Source organism: Hemicordylus capensis, chromosome 17, assembly GCF_027244095.1.
Source record: "Hemicordylus capensis ecotype Gifberg chromosome 17, rHemCap1.1.pri, whole genome shotgun sequence".
NCBI classification, from domain to species: Eukaryota; Metazoa; Chordata; class Lepidosauria; order Squamata; family Cordylidae; genus Hemicordylus; species Hemicordylus capensis.
The window spans coordinates 12,445,661-12,467,327 of NC_069673.1; the positions used below are offsets into that span (position 1 = coordinate 12,445,661).

Below are 21,667 nucleotides of genomic sequence, written 5' to 3' on the forward strand. Positions count from 1 at the left end.
CCTTGCAGTAAACCCGCGGTGATGCCTACTGTCTGGGAAAGCTCCATTAGAACTGATTTGCGCCTGGCTACAAAACACCACATAATAGCGCAGCGGGGAAATGACTTTTATATTGGGCAGCCAAGATATAGGAAGATGCCTTTCAGCCCCTTCCTAGATCGCTGCTGCCCAATACAGGTGGTTCCCCATAGTTTGGGGAAATATACCAGCAGGGTTTCGAACCAGCAACCTGTTAGCTAGTCATATCCCCTCTGTGGCATTAGGCAGATCTCCTCTCAAAAACAAATTGGGGAGACATGATGGAGGTCTATAAGATCATGCCTGGTGTGGAGAAATTGGACAGAGAGAAATTCTTCTCCCTCTCACATAACACTAGCACCAGGGGTCATCCCATAAAACTGATTGCCAGGAAATCTAGGACCAGCAAACGGAGGTACTTTTTCACACAATGCATATCAACTTGTGGAATTCTCTGCCACAAGATGCGGTGACAGCCAACAACTTGGATGGCTTTAAGAAGGGGTTGGATAACTTCATGGAGGAGAGGTCTATCAATGGCCACTAGTCGGAGGGCTATAGGCCACCTCCAGTCTCAAAGGCAGGATGCCTCTGAGTACCAGTTGCAGGGGAGTCACAGCAGAAGAGAGGGCATGCCCTCCCCTCTTGCCTGTAGGCTTCCAGTGGCATTTGGTGTTTCGTTGTGTGAAACAGGATGCTGGACTAGATGGGTGTGATCCAGCAGGGCTGTTCTTATGTTCTTAAATCTCTCCATTTTAATAAGCAGAAAGGCAAATTCCGGCCTCTCCGGATTCTGCCTCTCCGAGGTACCCCTGGTTTGGGCTTACTTCCTAATCCTTTCCCCAAGCTAATGGAGATCAAGAAAACCTTCTTCCCTTAAACATCAAATCATTCTTTTGTTGTTGTTTGTTTGAACTGAGCTGGCTTGGCACGGCTATCCTGCAATATGATAGATGAAACACAAGAGGATGGAGACAAGAGCAACATATTTTCCCCATGTCGAGGTGAAGCCCTTCTGGTCATCCTGGCTAGCCTTTCCCATCCTTAATGTGCCTGATAACACTGAATTAGTGAGAGTTTCCCCGGAAAAGGACAGTGAGCTCTGGATTGCAAAGCAAACCTGCCTTGCAGCCTGACTGAGAAACCTGATTCCTCCAGCAAGAAATTGGCTCCCCATTTCCTTGTGCAAGAGGCCAGAATAATTTCTTCCCTGCCTCGGCCAATGTGCTTCCGTGCTGGAAATGCCCACTCTCTTTCCCCTAAGTTCAGAACACCAGTTTAGCCTCATCACAAACCTAGGAAAGGAAAGGCTGTTTCTGAGGAGTTAATGGTCAATTTGAAGCACAAAAGGAACCCCAAAGGATACTGGACCATCATGGGTTCCATTCTGCCTTAGATTAAAGCTTTCAATAAATAGCATTTCGCAGGCATGGGGATCTGATGCTTGCAGCCATATTGGAACTCAAATTGCCCCTTCCTGTGCAATTTGCATCTGCCCACCTGGCTGCTTATCATCCAGGCGGAATGTCAAGGAAGGTTATCCTTTATTATTCTGAGTTGGCACCTGAGACTAAGCCTCCATCTATGCATAAGCCATTCTACCCACACCTCCATGGCTGCTCCCTAAGCATAGGAACATAGGAAACTGCCATATACTGAGTCAGACCATTGGTCTATCTAGCTCAGTATTGTCTTCAAAGACTGGCAGCGGCTTCTCCAAGGTTGCAGGCAGGAATCAATGGCTACTAGCTGGAGGGCTACAGGCCACCTCCAGCCTCAAAGGCAGGATGCCTCTGAGTAGCAGTTGCAGGGGAGTAACAGCAGGAGGAAACTCCTGCCTGTAGGCTCCCTGTGGCATCTGGTGTGGCCAGCGTGGTGTAGTGGTTAGAGGACCGGGGAGACCCGAGTTCAAATCCCCATTCAGCCATAGTACTTGCTGGGTGGCTCTGGGCCAGTCACTTCTCTCTCAGCCTAACCTACGTCACAGGGTTGTTGTGAGGAGAAACCTGAGTATGTAGTACATGGCTCTGGGCTCCTTGGAGGAAGAGCGGGATGTAAAATGTAAAAAGAAAAAGAAAAAAAGTGCTGTTGAGTCAGTGTCGACTCCTGGCGGCCAGAGAGCCCTGTGGTTGCCTTTGGTAGAATACAGGAGGGGTTGACCATTGCCTCCTCGCGCACAGTATCAGATGATGTCTTTCAGCACCTTCCCGTATTGCTGCTGCCCGACAGAGGTGTTTCCCATAGTCTGGGAAACGTACCAGCAGGGAGTCGAACCGGCAGCTTCTGGCTTGCTCGGCAAGTTACTTCCCTGCGGCGCCATTAGGTGGCTGGTCTAGTGGTAGCAAGCATGAATTGTCCCCTTTGCTAAGCAGGGTCCACCCTGGTATGCATTTGGATGGGAGACCACATGTGTGGATACTGCAAGATATTCCCCTCAGGGGATGGGGCCCGCTCTGGAAGGAATAGCTGCAGGCTTGCATGCAGAAGGTTCCAAGTCCCCTCCCTGGCAGCATCTCCAAGACTGAGCTGAGAGAGACTCCTGCCCTCCGCCTCGGAGAAGCTGCTGCCTGTCTGGGTAGACAACATTGAGCGAGATGGAGCTATGGTCTGACTCAGCATCCTAATGTTCCTAAATATTTTAGGGAAGGGTGCAGGCCTTGAGGTAGTGAGCATGCATTGTCCGCTTTGCTAAGCAGTGTCTGCCCTGGTCTGCATTTGAATGGGAGACTACATGCGAGCACTGGAGGATATTCCCCTCAGGGGATGGAGCCGCTCTGGGAAGAGCAGAAGGTTCCCAGTTCCCTCCCTGGCAGCATCTCCAAGACAGGGCTGGGAGAGAGAGAAACTCCTGCACCTGCAACCTTGGAGAGGCGGCTGCCAGTTTGGGCAGACACAATCCTGAGCCCGATGGACCCAGGCTCTGACTCGGTAGGAGGCAGCTTCCTCGGTGCCTCAGAAAGTCCCCGGGTCGGCCTTGCCAGGGAAACCCCCCCCACACCTCCCCGGCTGGGAGGAGGGTCCCGTCCCGGGGAGTCCCTCTCTGGGGCAGGCGGAGCAGCAGCAGCAGCAGCAGCAGCTCTGCCCAGCAGCTGGAAGGCGGCCTGGCTCCGCTCCTGGCACCGCGGCGGCAGCCCGCCCCGCCGGCGTGGATTGGCTGGGCGCTGCGCCGCGCTGCCCACACCGAGGAGCGCCGCCGGGGGGAGGGCGGAGGAGGGGGGATCGGGCCCCCCCGCTGGGGCCGGGCACGGGCCGCTGGCCGAGGAGCGCCCGGCCCCTGCCCTGCCGGCCCCGCATTGCCGGGCGCCGCCGCTTCCCCGGGCGGGCAGGCGGGACGGGGTGGGGTGGTGGAAGCCGCCCAGAGGAAGTTACGCAGCCCGCCCAGCTGCTCCCCGGGCAGCACCGAGCAGGAGGAGGAGGAGAGACAGCAGCAGCGAGCCCGGGCAGCGCCAGCCAGCCATGGCCGCCCGGCTCGCAGGCGCAGCCCCCCCTGGCCGGCCAACCCGGTAGGCAGCGGCAGCGCCGCGGCTCGGGGCCAAGAGGCGGAGGAGGCGCCGCCACCGCTGCGTGCCGGACCCAGGCGGCGAAAAGTTGCACTTGCGCCCCTGAGCCCCGCCGGAGGGGGCGCTGGGTGGGCGGCGCCCGCCTCCCTCCCTCCCTCCCTGGAGGGGGCGGCCGCCTGGCTGCTGCCCCCTTGGATGCGGCGGCGGGCGGCGGCCAGGGGCTCCTCCTTCGCACCCAACACCAACTTCGCCGAGGGTGGCTGCTGCGGCTGCTGCTGCTGCTTCTGCCGCCCTCGGGGCGCCTGGCTGGAGGTCGCCCGCCCTGCGGCGGCGGCTGCTGCTGCTGCGCCGGAGTCCCGGTAAGAAGGGGAGCCGGGCTGGGGAGCCCTCCGGAGGCGCCCCGAGCCAGGAGCTGGGTGGCTCGGGCGGGCCAGCCCTGGCTGCAGAGCGGGACCCGGCAGCGGAGGGCGGCTCGTCGGCCGAGAGGCAAAGTTGCCGAAGCCGCTGCTGTGGGGCTTGGGCTGGGGAGGCGCGTGGCCGGTCCCCTCGGCTTTGGAGGGCGGGCGGCGGGGAGCCGCCCGCGGTTGCTGCTGCCGCCGCCGCGGGTTTGCCCGCGGAGGGCGCCTTCGGGGGCAGGTGTGTCGAGCCCTTTGGACGGCGCTCCGTGGCTGCCTGCGCCGCCGCCGCCGCCGCCTCCTCTCCTGCTGCTGCTTGGAGAGCGGGCCTGTCGGGAGCGGGCCGGCTGTCCGCGCAGCAAGCCCCTGCCTGGAGAGGGGGCGACTGCCAGCCTCCCCCACCCCGAGGTCCCCGCGACGCCAGCAAGCCCAGAGAAGGCAGGCGGCCCGCTGGGGCTGCTGCTGGTTCACCCGCTTCCTCGAGGGTGCTGCTGCTGCTGCTGCTGGATCCGTCTCTTTCCCAGCCTAGGCGGGCAGCGCCCTCCAGCCCTGACCCAAGAGGTGAGGACCGGCTGCCCACAGTCGAGTCTGCCTAGCTGGCCTTCAGCTGCCGCCGCCGCCGCCGCCTCTCAACTTTAAGGCGAGTTCAAAAAACCTGGCGGGGCACCCCCTCGGCAGCTTGCGCAAAGCTCCCAGCCAGCCAAGGGGTGCTGCTGCCGCCAGTGGGGTTTGCCTGCCCTCCCGCCCCAAGCAAGTTGGTGAGCAGCGGCAGGCAGGCAGCAGCCCATCAGATTGCACGGCTGCCTCATTTCCTGTTTTCGAAGCTGAGTCCTTGAAATCTCTCTGTGTAAAAAGATCCCTGAGAGAGAGAGAGAGAGAGAGAGAAATGGCAAATGGCTTGGAGAAGGGAAGCCGGCACTGAGCAGGCTGAGGCTGCTGGAAAGATATTGTGGGGAGCTTCTATTCTCTTGGGAACAGGATTCCTCTTTCTCTCTGGTCCTTCCATGCCGAGTCCTTGGGAACTGCTTTCTAGCTTTAGAAATGAATTTAAAATCCTGTGACCAGGCTGGAGTGGGCAGGAATGGAACCCAGCCGAGGTATCCAAAATGTTTCCTGGGCAGTCTGTCTTCCGCTCCTGGCTTCCCCCCCACTTTCCTGTTAAAAGCACCACTTCTGGGAAAGACTGCATTTAATTGCGGAGTGAGCCGTCAAGTTTACTTTCTGCACTTAATTCCCCAGCAGGGTGTAGTAACGGTGTGTTGCTTCTTTATTTCAAAAAGCATGCTAATCCAATAAAAGAGAGTCGAACGAAGTCCAGATACCCAGATAAAATCTAATTTTGTGGGGCTGGCTATCAGTCCCTTGTGACCGTAATGTACTCTTAAAAGAAAATAATGCCATTGCTTTGACTTGTTCTTGTGAAATGCTGTTGTTTTTTTTAATAATGTCAGGTGAAGATTTGTTATTTGCAATAGGAAATCAAACCTCAGCCAAGCCTTTATACCAACTCCCCTTAAAAAAAAAATCATGCCTTGTGCCATATTTTAGTTTCTGTTTTTTGGTGTGTTTTTTGGAGAGCGGTGCTGGGCAACTATTCCCACGAAATGTCTGATGTTGGAACAGCAAATTTAATGAAGTGGCAGCCGGCTCCTCTGGCTCTCTGAAAATGCATTCTAGAGCTGATTTTGTGTCCTGCGATTCTGTGCCATTTAACCAACACAGCAACTGATTTTATTGATGCTTTCCTCAACTTTCTTTCTCTCTGTCAAACTGCTTCAATGCAAATCTTCTTCTTCTTTCCATGTTTCTGAAAATAGACTTCCCCATTAGCCAAACCAAACCCACCCTAAGCCAAATGTAGGTCTTGTATGACAAAGCTTTTTATGGTGTGTGTTTTTTTAGCACATTATTAACATCACAAGAGCTGGTGGCAAATTTGATGTGATATTTTATATTGAAAAGGCAGACCTGATGTCAGCAGGGCTTAGGGAGAGATTTCTGAATCACTCTGTTTCTTGGGTTGCTTACCCACCCCCAATTCACTGATGACTTCAAAAATAGCACCTTCGCTTTCTTGGGGAGTTTATTCTGGGCCAAGGCAGATAGATGAGGCTCGTCTTTAATGGCTAGCGGAGGCTGGAAAGATGGGTCCTGCTTTCAGAAGGGGCATATCTGAATAGGTTACCTTTTTAAAAAGCGGGGTGGGATACATGCTTGCTGAATTGGTGTTCAGTCATTTCTCTCTGTGTGTGAGTGTGTGTGTGTGTGTGTGTGTGTGAGAGAGAGAGAGAGAGAGAGAGAGAGAGAGAGAGAGAGAGTAAGTAAGTAAGTATGCAGATGTCACTGAGGATTTTGCATAGGAGACTCGGAAGGAAAACCTGAGCGTCCTCTTCAAGCAATCTCTTAATGGGGTGAAAGTTGTGGCGGAGAGAGAAGACACTTGCTCTGTGATCCAGATTTTGTTAGAACAAAACCTTACCTAGTAGGGTCTGCAGCAGCGAGGCTGTGTGGGGGGAGAGGCAGCAGTTTCAGCATGGGTTTTGCCATGTACGTTTTGCTCTTAGTCATTTTGATTTGTGATTGAGGGTGGTGTTCGTGGGGGGTTTTGTGTGTGTGTTGTTTTAATAATAGCCCTGGTGGAAAGGGAGTGCGTAAGATTGCAGAGATGCTGGATTAAACTCCGGTGAGTGCTGGGAGAGGTCACTGCTCTTTGTGTATTAGGAGAGCCTTAAATGTGATTAGTCTTTCAAATTGTTTTTTTATTAAATTTCATTGTTCGAATAAATCCTCAGCGTGGAGGCTGGACTGTGTCTCTGGTTGTCTGGCTGCGTTATTTATTTGGCTTGGTTTTTAAAAAAGATTTCTCAAGCTCTGTCCAGCCTCCTTGCTTAGTTCTATTTATTCATGTTCCCTTCTCCTTCTTAACATTTTTAACGAATTGTCTTTTGCTCGTGTTCTCCGGCTGTTAACATGGGTGCAGCTATTCAAAGGAAAGGATTCTCATAGTCTCCTTAGTGTGGCAGACACTTTCTGGAAAGTTATACTCTGCTTTAAAGCATTCTGCAGGGATCTCTCTCTTGCTGCTAGAAACTCTGTTTTTCCATGATGTTTTTGCAGCTAATTTTCCTTTTAAATTTTTCTTTCAGGTGGTGCTTGTGAAGGAACAGCTCCTTTCTCCTCCTTATCCAGGAGAAATGGGATCTCGGGAAGATGCATGGTTTGCAGCCGAAAGCTTTGGATACTTGGCATTAAGTTGGTGAAAGAAAGCCTCAGCCTGCAATTGTTATTGAGAACAAGTGCCTCGCTTCTCTTGAAAGAAGACAAACAGGATGGAAAAAATCCATGCATATATATTTTTTGAATGAAATGACCACAGCATAATTTCCATAGACAAGAACTACCAACTCGTGTTTTTTTAGAACAGAAATTTATTTTCCAAGCAACTATATTCCCAAAGATCTGATTCCTTCATGCACTTCCAGAGTATATCATGCTAGTACACTAATTTTTTTTTAAACATAAAATATTTTTTCCTTAAAAAACAAAAAAAAGTGCACACTGCAGTTCCAAAGCACTTTAGAAAGGTTAACGTCGTAGCCAAGGGGGGGGAAAGGTTGAAGAAAACTTGATCTCGCCCCAACTGCAATTTCCTCCTCCTCAGCCCTGCATGGGTCAAATTTCATCACGGAATCAGAACTTGATAGCTTGATTGCTTGCGAAGAGTCACCTCTAGATCTTTCCACCCTGATTTGGAAGATCCATCTGTGCGCCAAAACAAAAAATGAAGTTACGGAAGGCTTGATGACCTTGGAAACTTGGAAGGCTGGCCCCGTCCTCCAGACGGGATAGCCTACAGATCTGGCATCTGGGACAGACGTCCTCCTTGGCTAAACGTTGGGAGCATTGTTGTCATCTCCTGGACCTCCTTAGTGTGTTGTTGTTGGTGTTTTTTTAATTAAATGTGGAGTTTCCATGCTGATCCCCAGAGCCGCCCCTAAGCCCGTCTCTGCCTTGCTCCAGACTCCAGGTCCCTCCTTTGCCCAGGCAACTTCCTGCGCTTGGTTTCAGCTGCCATGCTGCACCACGCCGTTTTCTTATTGCACTGCCTCTCACTGGTCATGGGACAGTATGACATCTGCAAATCCTTGGTGACCATGGACGATGGGCCCTTGTGGGAGTTTTATGCCTGCCAGCCCAAAGCTGTGCCCATGAACGACTATGCCACGGTGAGAGTGGATCCATCAGGAATCACCTGCGGGAACCCCCCGGAGAGATTTTGCACCCATGTAAGTCGAAGTGTGTGGGTTTCTTTCTTTCTTCGTTTTAGTCGTTCGGCAGTAAGCAACCCTGTCTCTCACGAGGGACCGAGAGCTGTCAGGATGAGACGGGTCTGTGATGAGGACACTCCGGTTTAGCCTGGCACAATGGTGGGATGTGTGGAAGTAGAAGTCAAGATGTTCCTAAGGCTTCCTGGGCTTCCACAGTCACGGCTGTACTCCATTCCCAACTCCAACCCTGGGCGACCTTGAGAAGAGTAGTTTGGGGTCTTGTAGGTAGCAAGTGGGCTACGGGCATTGCTTGCAGTGACTGGGAAGTGAGTGGGGGGCGGGGCGTGTTTCTCTTGGCTCTTTTTAATGATCTTATTCGATTGTGGGTTTCATCCCACAAGTCACGAATGTGGTGTCAGTGCTAACTTAAAACACTGGGCCTATGCGCCAGGCCCAGAGCTTTATAAAATGTATACAGCAGTGGAAGTATCTGAAATAGATTTGTTTATAAATATTTTTTGTTTTATAAATAAACTGCATATTTCCACCCATTGAAGCCAATAAAGGTGGCTCCTTCACGCACTTAGCAGTCTTATAAGTGCTTCGGTACAGATGCAGAGTCAAACTTACTCAACATCTCCTGGGAATCATTTCTCAAGTCTGTTCAACTAGGATGTGTTGGGTCGTGGTCTGTTTATCACAAGATCAGCACACCCAAGGCCTTGAAAGCGTCCATTTACGTTGGCATTGCAATACAGAAAGTAGTTGTGTGAATTGGGCAGAATCCTGTTCTCCAGTGTGGTTTCGCGGTTAGGGGGTCTGTTAGGGCTTGCTCTTGGGGGTCCATTGCATTCTCGGAACTTAATTTCATTGGGTGGGAGCGGAGATAAACGGTGTATGGTTTCCCCATACACCGTTTATCTCTGCAAAAGGAGCTCAGAAGGCCATGTGTAGGAGCCAGCGTGGTGTAGTGGCTAGAGGACCGGGGAGACCCGAGTTCAAATCCCCATCCAAGTCATGATACTAGCTGGGTGACTCTGGGCCAGTCACTTCTCTCTCAGCCTAGCCTACTTCACAGGGTTGTTGTGAGGAGAAACCTAAGTAAGTAGTACACTGCTCTGGGCTCCTTGGAGGAAGAGCGGGATATAAAATGTAAAAATCAATAAATAAAAATAAATGTGTGGTTTCCCCACAATGCCACTCTAAGCTCCTTTTGTGGGATCAAAATGTAATAACATTTCATACTTCACAATTTCATAATAACCTTTCTTAATAAGTTCCATACTTCCCCCTTTTTGTGGGCATTCCTCCTCCGTGTTTTGATGCAGAATCTGCCGGACAATATTCCTTGCGCTTCTTCCGTTCCGCCATATTGCGAGCGGCAGGGGAGCATCTGCCAATGTTCAGCATCAGTATGTGAACAGACAAGACACGGGCTGCTTCACTTTTTCAGTCTGCGAAACAAGGAGAGGAAGAACTGTCGCAGACTCAGCATGTAGCTGCATATTTACTAAAAGGTGTTTTAAATCCGTTTGAGAAGCAGTGTTAGTAGTACATTCAAGAATGCTGTCTTGCAGATGTATTCACAAAAAGTTACCCTGAAGGTTTTTTACTAGCCTGTCCACACATGTTCACACAGCCATTTAAATCTAGGTTTAATGTGGGTTACCAACATTAGAGTGATTGTGTGAACCCAGGCCAAGGTGGTTTATGGCCCAAGATTCTCACCTTGGCCTGGGTTCACACAGTCACACAAATGTGGGTAACCCACATTAAACCAAGATTCAAACGACCATGTGAACAGGTCTACACATTTGTACTAGTTTGTGGCAAACTGAATAGTCTGAAGGAAAAAGAACCACTAGCCATCTTCGAGTTGACGCAACCTTCTCTGTCTGGTCACCTGGAGGAAAACCATGTTCATCACCGGCAAACAGGCAGTGACTTGTCTGGAAATGCAGATTTCATGTATGCAGTTTATCCTCTACTAGCTGTGCTGCTGCTCCATAACTGTGAGGTAGAGCTGTGTGAGCCCCACTGAAATGGGTGGGTGCTGCATAGAAACATAGGAAACTGCCATATACTGAGTCAGACCATTGGTCCTTCTAGCTCAGTATTGTCTACCCAGACTGGCAGCGACTTCTCCAAGGTTGCAGGCAGGAATCTCTCCCAGCCCTATCTTGGAGATGCTGCCAGGGAGGGAACTTGGAACCTTCTGCTCTTCCCAGAGCGGCTCCATCCCCTGAAGGGAATATCTTCCAGTGCTCACACTTCTAGTCTCCCATTCATATGCAACCAGGGCGGACCCTGCTTAGCTACGGGACAAGTCATGCTCGCTACCACAAGAACTGCCCCGTGAGGTATCCACTCATAGGTAGCCTCCATCCATTTCAGTGGAGCTTCTGCAGGGTAATGTCCTGTGGATTGTGTACCAGGTGGAGTTGTGTGCATGGAGGTATGCCATTTAGATGTCCTGTCTCCTGCACCAGAATAATTTGGGTCACCTTGCCTTGGTTCGTTCTCTCTCTCTCTCTCTCTCTCTCTCTCTCTCTCTCTCTCTCTCTCCTTACTCCAAGTAAATGGTACAGCCTCAGCAAAATGGTACAGAGCAGAGGGCCAGGGTGCTGCCTTGCATAACTTAAGGGACAAAGATAATGATGGCCCGAGATCAAAGGTAAAGCTCTCAAAAACCTAAAGGTCAGGTTTAGATCTCATTATCAGCTGGGGTTGATGAATAATGGATGCCGAGGAGCCTTAATGGCAGATATTTGGTCTTTAAAGTGAGAGTTCCTCTTGAAACCCTGCTCTCTCTGTCTTTGTTCCCAGGCATTAAGGACCCGTGTTCGAGGTGCTTGACATTTATTGGGCATAATGATGTGAGGAAGGGGAAGGGCAGCAGGGGTTTAATCCGTCCAGGGCGCTCAACAGCTTTCAGCCGCAAAGCCGATTTGTCAGTGCCACAGCTGGGCTCTGGAGAAGGTGGAGTAGGAACCGCAGAGGTAGCCTCTGGGCACATGCAGAATGCCTTCGCTTCTCTAGCGAAGAATCCTAGCTGGGCCCAGCCAGCACATTGCTGGAGTGTGTTGGGCAGAGCTTGAACCCGGATGGCTCTTTGCTTGTGTTGGAAATCACAATTTGAGGGGGCCGATCAAGTGGACTGGAGCTCCACCTATATATTGGCAGACATCAAGGCCAGGCCTGTCTGGCAGAGGATCGGGCGGCATCTCCTGTGGTGACGTGCCACATCCAGAATTTTGCAAAAGGGGTGGGTGGGAGGGGCAAAGCAGGGGTGTATTCTGAAGCACCAGAGTTGCCTTGCTGAGGGAAGAAGCTTGACCTGGCAGCTTTTAGAGGGGTCAGGAAGGACCCCCTGCCCTGCCCTAGATGGTTGCTGTCAAAGGGCTTCCTCGCAGAGCTGGTGGATTTCTTTGCCGTCCTCTTCTTTTGGCAAGACTGAATCTGCAGTGGCATCTTTTGGATCAGGGGTTATCAAGCTTGGATTTCCCCAATGTTGGACCACAATTCCCATCATGGTTTAAAGGCCATTGTGGCTGGGGACGTTGTAGCCATCTACTACTACTACTACTACTACTAGGAGTATAGGAAGCAGCTTTCTACTGAGTCAGACCCTTGGTCCATCTAGTTCAGAATTGTCTACCCAGGCTGGCAGCGGCTTCTCCAAGGTGGCAGGCAGGAGTCTCTCTCGGCCCTATCTTGGAGATGCTGCCAGGGAGGGAACTTGGGACCTTTTCCCTGCAAGCATGCAGTTGCTCTTCCCAGAGCCGTCCAATCCCCTCAGGGGAATCTCTTATTTATTTTTATTTCTTTATGTAAACCGCTTCGCAAAGGGGACAGTTAACATCAGAACAGCCCTGCTGGATCAGGCCCAAGGAAGCCCACCTAGTCCAGCATCCTGTTTCCCACAGTGGCCCACCAGATGCCTCTGAGAAGCCCACAGGCCAGAGGTATATGTGCATGCCCTCTCTCCTGCTGTTGCTCCCCTGCAACTGGGATAGAGAGGCATCCTGTCTCTGAGGCTGGAGGTGGCCCACAGCCACCAGACTAGTAGCCATTGACAGTTGTGTCCTCCATGAATTTAGCTAAACCCTTCTTAAAGCAATCCTGGCTGTTGGATGTCACCACATCTGGTGGCAGATATAATTTCATAGGTTAATTATGTATTCTGTGAAAAAGTATTTCCTTGCCTCGGTCCAAAATTTCTTGGCAGTCAGTTTTCATGGGATGACCCCTGGTTCTAGTGTTGTGCGAGAGGGAGGAAAATTTCTATCAACTTTCTCCACACCATGCATGCTTTTATAGAGCTCTATCATGTCTCCTCTCAGTCGTCTTTTTTCTAAACTAAAAAGCTCCAGATGTTGTAGCCCAGCCTCAAAAGGAAGGTGTTCCAGGCCCTGATCATCTTGGTTGCCTTCTTCTGCACCTTCTCCAGTTCTTTAATTTCCTTCTTAAGATATGATGACCAGAATTGTACACAGTACTCCAAATGTGGCCACAACATAGATTTGTATAAGGGCCTTATCTTATTAGCAGTTTTATTTTCAGTCCCCTTCCTAATGATTCCTGTCATGGAATTGGACTTTTTCACAGCTGCTGCACAGAGAGTCGATACTTTCAACAAGCTTTCAACAAGTTCTCTCTCCTGGTCAGTTACCAACCCCATCAGGATATAGTTGAAGTTGGGGTTTTCTCCCCTAATATGCATCACTTTACACTTGCTTACACTGAACCACATTTGCCATTGTGTCACTCACTCCCCCAGTTGGGGGAGATCCTTTTGCAGCTCCTTATAATTGGTTGTGGATTTCACTACCACAAATAGTTTCGTGTCATCTGCAAATCTGGCCACTTTGCTGCTTACCCCAATTTCTAGATCACTTATGAATAAATTAAAAACCATTGTTCCCAGTACCAATCCCTGGGGGACCCCCCTGCCTACTTCCCTCCATTGTGAAAACGGTCCATTTATTCCCACCCACTGTTTCCTGTCCTCCAACCAGTTACCAGTTCACACATGAACCTGTCCCTTTATCCTATGGCTGCTAGGTTTACTCAAGAGCTTTTGCTGGGGAACTCTGTCAAAAGCTTTCTGAAAGTCCAAGTATACTATGTCAACGGGACCACCTTTATCCGCATGCCTGCTGACCCTCAAAAACTCCAAAAGCTTAGTGAGGCAAGGCTTGCCCTTGCAGAAGCCTTGCTGGTTCTCCTTCTGCAAGTCCTGTTCTACTATATGTTTAACAATTTTGTCCTTAAGGATGCTTTCCATCAATTTGCCCGGCACAGACGTTAAGGTAATCGGCCTGTAATTTCCCAGAATCCCCCTGGACGCTTCTTGAAAAGGGATCCATGCTTGACCAGTTCTCCTCCTCCTATACCACTTTTCAACAAAAGTCCAGAGATTTATACATGGGGTGGTATTAAAATGCATTAAATAAATGAAAGTTCTCAAAGCAATTCATACAGAAGAATAAAACGCCAACTGTTTCCCTGTCCCCAAAGGGCTCACGATCTAAAAGGAAACATAAGGCAAACACCAGCAACAGCCACTGGCTTTGAGCGCTTCCCTTGGTGAAGCCGCTGCCAGTCTGTGTAGGCAGTCTTGAGCTAGATGGATCAAGGGTCTGACTCGGCACGCAGCTTCCTGTGTCAATGGCTTGTGTGGAGTACCGTGGATTCATCAGCCCCTTCCACTCTCATGAGGATATAACTGTGGGGGTGAAGCTCAAGGATGTCACTTCAAGATTCTTCGAGGGTTAGGAACATAGGAAGCTGCCATATACTGAGTCCGACCCTTGGTCCGTCTAGCTCAGTATTGACTACACAGACTGGCAGTGGCTTCTCCAAGGTGGCAGGCAGGAGTCTCTCTCAGCCTTATCTTGCAGATGCTGCCAGCGAGGGGACTTGGAACCTTCTGCTCTTCCCAGCACAGCTCCATCCCTTAAGGCGAATCTCTTCCAGTGCTCACACTTCTAGTCTCCCATTCAGATGCAACCAGGGTGGACCCTGCTTAGCAAAGGGGACAATTCATGCTTGCTACCACAAGCCCAGCTCTCCTCATGCACCCTCCCCCCCGTCAGGTTAAAGGCCTGTTCTTGGACTGATTAAAGATTAAATTGCAAAATCAAATCTAACCATGTATTATTATTATTTTTGAGCGCTTGTGGATTTAAAAAATATTTCATAATGGCAGAAATCTGATCAACACCAGTCTCTCTTTGAAGCCAATGGATCGGTCCCTTTGGCATTCATTCCTGGAGCACGGGCTACCTGTCTGTTCATGCCTTGAGTCTCTTAGTGTGCAAGAGCCAGTGAGCTGGCCAGAAACGTCGGGGCGCCTGTGGAATAATCACATCATGGGGCCTGAAATATGAAGTGCTGTCCTCCCTAAACAGCACCCCTTGCTCTTCTAAAAATCTGCCCCCCAAAGCAATGTCAAGGCCGGAGTGGGCGGTAGAAATGGGTTGGGAGGAAACATGCCTTGGTATACCTTGCTGTTAGGTGCTTTGGCAGCATTCACTAGACCAGGGCTGCTCAACTTCAGCCCTCCAGCAGATGTTGGCCTACAACTCCCATAATCCCTGTCTATTGGCCACGGTGACTGTGGATTATGGGAGTTGTAGTCCAAAAACAGCTGGAGGGCCTAAGTTGAACAGGCCTGCACTAGACAGAGAGCCAGGTAAATATGTTATAGATTATATGGGTGGGTGCGTGCGTACATGCACGCATTTCTTGATGGAGGACAATGTGGATCATCACCTTAGGCCACGTCTGCACAACTTCTGACCTTCCTGCAGATGTTGGACTACAACTCCCATCATCCCTGATTGTTGGCCACTGAGGCTGGGGATGATGGGGACAGTAGTTCAGCCTGAAAGTTGTCCAGCCCTAACTTGGGATGAGGGTGTTGCCAGCCATGCGAAGTGGAAAGCATAGCTTTGATAGCACGGGGAACATTTCCCCTTTCTCCTCCATCTTCATTAAAGGCACAAAGGGCAGGAATTTACCCTGGTGTTATAGAGGTCTTTATCCTATTTCCCCCCCCCCTTCAGTATCCTCGGTTTCCTTTTTATTCCATCTGGCCCAAAGCCCAGCTGGAGCATTTGATACAGAATTCACGAGCCTTGCTTTGTTCAAAGGGCTTAAAAAAAAAAAAAAGGAACGGCAAAAATAATATCGCAAGAGTGCTCTTTTCGCTGTACACACACACAAAAAGGCAGATTGGCCAACTCTTGACTAGGCTGGAGAAGACCTCCCTTCCAGTAATTGCTTTTGAAGAAGAGCCCTTTCTACCGATTTAAAAATATCCAGCTCACCTCTCTTTTATCTTGTGGAAAGGCTTGATTCACTCCCCTCTGGTTTTATTCTATTACTAGTCTGCCTGGTAATCTTACTGGAGGAAGCAACATCCTGACAAATAATAAATGTTCTATATATTATTATTATTATTATTACATTTATATCCTGCTCTTCCTCCAAGGAGCCCAGAGCGGTGTACTACATACTTGAGTTTCTCTTTCACAACCACCCTGTGAAGTAGGCTAGGCTGAGAGAGAAGTGACTGGCCCAGAGTCACCCAGCAAGTCTCAGGGCTGAAGAGGGATTTGAACTCGGGTCTCCCCGGTCCTAGTCCAGCACTCTATCTATCTATCTTATCTATCTATGATCTATCAATATTATATCCCATAATCTGGGAAACACACCAGCGGGGATTCGAACCGGCAGCCTCTGGCTTGCTAGTCAAGTTGTTTCCCCGCTGCACCATTAGGTGGCTTAACCCGGCTCATAGTGAGTGTGCATTAAAGGTTTGTATTGCTGCTGTTTCTGTGTGGGATTTGTGATTGGTTTGTTGCCTGTTTAATGATGCTGTGCCTATGGTAGCCACCTTGAGCATTGCACTGCAAATGGAAAGGTGGGATATAAACATTTAAGCTGAATAATAGCAGGAGGCATTCTCGTGGTCAGGGGGGCTTGATGGACCACCCTCTACCATCTCTTAACTTTTTTTTCCTATGCAAAGCACTTTGAGAAGAGTGAGAAGAGAAGAGCACAAATATGCATATTTGTAGACTATGCCCTCCCAGGTTGCCAATGTCAATGGGGGTCCTGACTCCCTTTCACAGTGGGGCAGGGAGCAAGCCTTCCTTGGAAGCACCCCTCGCCTCCCCAAAATGGAACACATAACAGTGTCCGTGGTCAGGAGGATAGTGCTTCTCTCGCCACGTGGGTCTTTCAACAAACGACTCCCACAGAGTGGCTGGAGGAGTAGCTTTTCCTGTGTCACAAACTAGTTTCTTTGCCTTGTCTGAGAGATCTCAGTGGGGTCCAACGAGAGATGAGCCAGCCACTATCTAGATAGCTGCATGCCTTCACTAGCATCGCTCCAACCTGGGAACCGTTCTCTTGGTCACACTAGAGTGTGACCGAATCCCGGGATGGATGTTGGTGGTTTCTTTGCTTTGTCTGATAGATCTCAGTGGGGTCCAACGAAAGATGAGCCAACCACCATCTGCTTAGCTGCATGCCTTCACTAGCATCACTCCAACCTGGGAACCGTTCTCTTGGTCACACTAGAGTGTGACCGAATCCCGGGATGGATGTTGGTGGTTTCTTTGCTTTGTCTGAGAGATCTCAGTGGGGTCCAACGAGAGATGAGCCAACCACCATCTGCTTAGCTTCATGCCTTCACTAGCATCCTTCCAACCTGGGAACCATTCTCTTGGTCACACTCTAGAGTGTGACCAAATCCCGGGATGGATGTTGGGAATCTCTTGTATGTGCCATCTTCACAGTGGCTCTTGTGAGCTAGTGAGCACTGCACACTTCCAGAGAGCCTTCAAGGCCTTGCGGAGTCAGACCCCACAAATAGTAATGCTTCTGGGATTTAAGGATCGAGGTGGAAAATGCCAGAGAGGTTGCGGTGAGGACGGGGGGAATGGCTCAGAGTACCAGATCTCCTAAGTTCCGAAGCCAGTTCTGTTCCCTTCTGGCTGCTCTTTCCACTCCACGGCGCAATTCCTGCTGCTTATTAATGTAGAGGGTTTTGCCTTCACAGTTCTTGAACTTCTGCTTGTTCCTGTCAATGCCCTTCAGGCAGGGACACCTTAAAAATGAATTGTAAATTTCACAGAAGAGGAGGGGAAGAGAGGCGTGCGGGGGGGGGGGGGGCGGGGAGAGACAGACGGATGACAAGCCCAAGAAATGATAGGCAGCCGTTCTGGAGCAGATCTCCTGACCCAAAAAACGCAAGCGTATTGCTGCCGGTGTGCTGGAGAGATTATGCGAATGTGCCCAGTTTGCGTAATTGAGACACCTTGCCGAATCCAGCGTTTCTGGCCTGGAATTCTAACCTGTGTAGTCGGGTGGTTTCGATGTGAGCTTGCTTGCAACAGCCAGGGCTGCCGGGGTTGGGGTGTGTGTGTGTGTGTGAAGGGATGCCCCCCTCTGGCAGAGGGAGCTCGCATGAAAGGACAGAGCTCTTAGTTGTGTCGATGGGTTGGGTGGGTGGGGGTGTCTTTTGGTGGTGTCGGCAAATACTCAGTCACTGCTTTATTCTCAATAAATACTCGATAGCTGCTTCCCCAGTAAAGGAAGCTTGAACGTTCCTAGCTAACTTTGTGTAACACTTCCACAGTGTGAATTGTGCTTGTACCAGACTGCGGGAAAAACCTCTATCGGGCAGCAGCGATAGAGGAAGACGCTGAAAGGCATCATCTCATACTGCGCGGGAGGAGGCAATGGTCAACCCCGCCTGTATTCTACCCAAGACAACCACAGGGCTCTGTGGGCGTCAGGAGTCAACACCGACTTGACGGCACACTTTACCTTTTGCCATGCACAGCTGTTTTCGAAGGGTTGCATGTAGCATGGAGTGAGCAACTGTAACAGGGCTGTGTGTACACAGTACTCTATACTCTTTAAGAAAAAGAAGAAGAGTATTCTGTGACCGGCCCATCCAAAGCTGTATAGGAACATAGGAAGCTGCCTTATACTGAGTCAGACCCTTGGTCCATTTAGCTCAGTATTGTCTACACAGACTGGCAGCATCTTATAGGAACATAGGTAGCTGCCATATACTGAGTCAGACCATTGGTCTATCTAGCTCAGTATTGTCTACACAGACTGGCAGCATCTTATAGGAACATAGGAAGCTGCCATATACTGAGTCAGACCATTGGTCTATCTAGCTCAGTATTGTCTACACAGACTGGCAGCATCTTATAGGAACATAGGAAGCTGCCTTATACTGAGTCAGACCCTTGGTCCATTTAGCTCAGTATTGTCTACACAGACTGGCAGCATCTTATAGGAACATAGGTAGCTGCCATATACTGAGTCAGACCATTGGTCTATCTAGCTCAGTATTGTCTACACAGACTGGCAGCATCTTATAGGAACATAGGAAGCTGCCATATACTGAGTCAGACCATTGGTCTATCTAGCTCAGTATTGTCTACACAGACTGGCAGCGGCTTCTCCCAGGTTGCAGGCAGGAATCTGTCCCAGCCTTATCTTGGAGATGCTGCCAGGGAGGGAACTTGGAACCTAGATGCTCTTCCCAGAATATCTTATAGTGCTTACACATTTAATCTCCCATTTCTATGCAGACCCTGCTTAGTTAGGGGGACAAGTCCTGCTTGCTACCACCAGGCCAGCTCTTCTCTCCTAACATAGGAAGCTGCCATATACTGAGTCAGACCATTGGTCTATCTAGCTCAGTATTGTCTTCACAGACTGGCAGCGGCTTCTCTAAAGTTGGAGGCAGGAGACTTTTTCTCAGCCCTCTCTTGGAGATGCTGCCAGGGAGGGGACTTGGAACCTTCTGCTCTTCCTCCATCCCCTGAGGGGCGTATCTTCCAGTGCTCACAAATCAAGTCTCCCATTCATCTGCAACCAGGGTGGACCCTGCTTAGCTAAGGGGACAAGTCATGCTTGCTACCACCAGGCCAGCTGCTCCCGTATATCTTAGTGTGCATAATTTATTCTTCAGTTTTTATTATTCCGCAGAATTGATTCAGGGAGGGACAGAGAGCTCTTAACAGCTAGAAATCTTATTCGCGCGCACACACACACACACACACACACACACAAACACACACAGAGCTCCTCAAAATTTCTGCCCTGTTTCAGGGATCTCTTCATACCCAGAAGGGCTAGACGCTTCCTTGGACATCAGAATAAAAGCCGGGCTTTCCAGGAAACAGAACTGCACAGCATCCAGCTCGACTCTGCTTGCAGCCGTTTCCGAAACCTTCCGAGTCCTATTACTGCATCTTTAGCTGTCCCACAGGTGCCCTGCTCTGCCTCCTAAATAAATAAGACGTGCAGCCAGGATTCTGCCCAATTGCTCACAAAGGCGTCTGCACGCTCTGACTTCTGTCCAAAGAGTGGGGTTAGCTGACAAGCACTGCACTTTATATTTACATCCTGAATGGTTTTTTTAAATAAATTAATATTTAATAGCATTTATATAACTTTCAGCATAATTGGGCTACCTATATTTATGTTCAGGCTGTTCCTCTCTCCTCCCCAGGTTCCTCTGCCACTAAGCTTCTGGCGGTGGGTCTGCTCTTGACTGTCCCTGCACTCCTGGGGCTGTAACTCAGTGGCAGAGCATCCGCTTTGGGGCCAGAAGGTCCCAGCAAGATCTCCAGGTAGGGCTGAGAGAGACTCCTGCCTGCAACCTCGGAGAGCTGCTGCCAGTCAGAGTAGCCAAGACTGAGCTAGCTGGACCAAGGGTCTGACTCAGTATTTGGCAGCTTCCTGTGTTCCTTTTTTTTTTGTAATGGGAGGAGAGCTGTCTTGTGGTAGCAAGTGTTTGCTAAGCAGGGTCCACCCTGGTTTGCATTTGAATAGGAGACATGTGAGCACTGCAAGATATTCCCCTTAGAGGATGAGGCCGCTCTGGGAAGAGCACCTGCCTGCTTGCCTGCAGAAGGGTCCAAATTCCCTCCCTGGCAGCATCTCCAAATAGGGCCGAGAGATATTCCTGCTTGCAACTTTGGAGAAGCTGCTGCTAGTCTGTGTAGACAACAGTGAGCTAGATAGACCAAGGGTCTGACTCAGTATATGGCAGCTACCTATGTTCCTATGAGAGGAGAGCAGGTCTTGTGGTAGCAAGCCTGACTTGTCCCCTTAGCTAAGCAGGGTCTGCCCTGGTTGCATATGAAAGGGAGACTTGATGTGTGAGCATTGGAAGAGATTCCCTTTAGGGGATGGAGCCGCTCTGAGAAGAGCAGAAGGTTCCAAGTTCCCTCCCTGGCGGCATCTCCAAGATAGGGCTGAGAGAGACTCCTGCCTGCAACCTCAGAGAAGCCGCTGCCAGTCTGGGTAGACAATGCTGAGCTAGATGGACCAAGGGTGTGACTCAGTATATGGCAGCTTCTAAGTTCCCTATCCCTCTACCTCATCCAACATCTTCAGTCTGTAGATGCCTCTTCATTCAGAAACCTGCTGTCTCTCTTCCTTGTGTTTCTCTGTAAAGCATGACACACAAGGAAGGCATTATATTAAGACACAAAACACAGAAACCGCCCTCTTTTGAAGTCGTCCTACTGGTTTTTAAAGTCCCAAACAATTATGTTTGTTTCTGAGTATTGAAGTAAAGACTGCGTCTTTTCTCATGGCAAGGATTGCGGTGAATCCAGCCCCCAGAGGGAGAGGAATGTGTTGCCATGCTGAAGACCCCCTCCTAACTTGGCAGAGAGGCACCCTTTTAACGGGTCATTCTCTTTATTTAGCAGTGGGAGAGCAACTGGCCCTATCTGACCCCAGCACAGTACCTCCAGTGACTGTGGCTGGCGTCTGTCTTGTGTTTCTTTTTAGATTGTGAGCCCTTTGGGGACAGGGCTATCCATCCATGCATCCATCCATCCCACTTTGGGGACTTCTGTTGAAATGTGGTATATAAATATTTGTTGTTGTTGCGTGAGCTCAGGACCAAAGTGAGATTCGAACCGGGGAAGTCTCGGCTACGACACGAGGGGTCCCCAATCGTGGCTCCTTGGATGTTGCTGGACTACAATTCACATCACCCCCTTTGGCCATTGTGGCTGGGGATGATGGGAGTTGTAGTCCAGTGAGATCTGGGGACCCAAGATTTGCACTCTACTCCGCCAGAAGGTGATGTTCCAAAGGACTCTTCCCAAGCAGGTCACAATTCAACGTGTGTCGGCACCGACTCAATGGCACACTTTACCTTTATACCTTTATTTACCCCCAAGGGTAGAAGACACTGAATTTAAGATGACCCCTTATTTTGTTTCTATAAGATCATCCTTACAGGGTGGCTGTAAGGACTGCAATAAGATTCTGTATGTGAAGAGTGCTTTAAGAGTGACAGAAAAACAATGTTTTATTATTATTCCATATGTCAGCAGCGTTCTTGTGGAGTTGGGGGGGGGCGAGAATAAGTCAGCTTTTGGGAAATGTTGTTTTTTAGAAATCAAGATAGTTGAAGAACATGGAT

At 50.1% G+C, this 21,667-nt stretch overlaps 1 protein-coding gene across 6 annotated transcripts in view; it reads left to right on the forward strand.

Annotated features, from left to right (window-relative positions):
* The first annotated feature begins 2,929 nt into the window (after window positions 1-2,929).
* The window catches only part of NTNG2 (netrin G2), a 99,444-nt gene continuing 80,706 nt past the window's right edge, over window positions 2,930-21,667 (forward strand). Inside the window, exons 1-2 of one of the 6 annotated variants that reach the window (XM_053282449.1) lie at window positions 2,930-2,946; window positions 7,060-8,199. In XM_053282449.1, the coding sequence (XP_053138424.1) occupies window positions 7,987-8,199 (213 nt within the window). In that variant the 5' untranslated portion in view covers window positions 2,930-2,946; window positions 7,060-7,986. Of the gene's footprint in view, window positions 2,947-3,250; window positions 3,878-4,337; window positions 4,475-6,444; window positions 6,461-6,520; window positions 6,597-7,059; window positions 8,200-21,667 lie in introns of those variants that run through there. The other 5 variants (XM_053282444.1, XM_053282447.1, XM_053282445.1 and 2 more) reach the window with 5 other exon arrangements.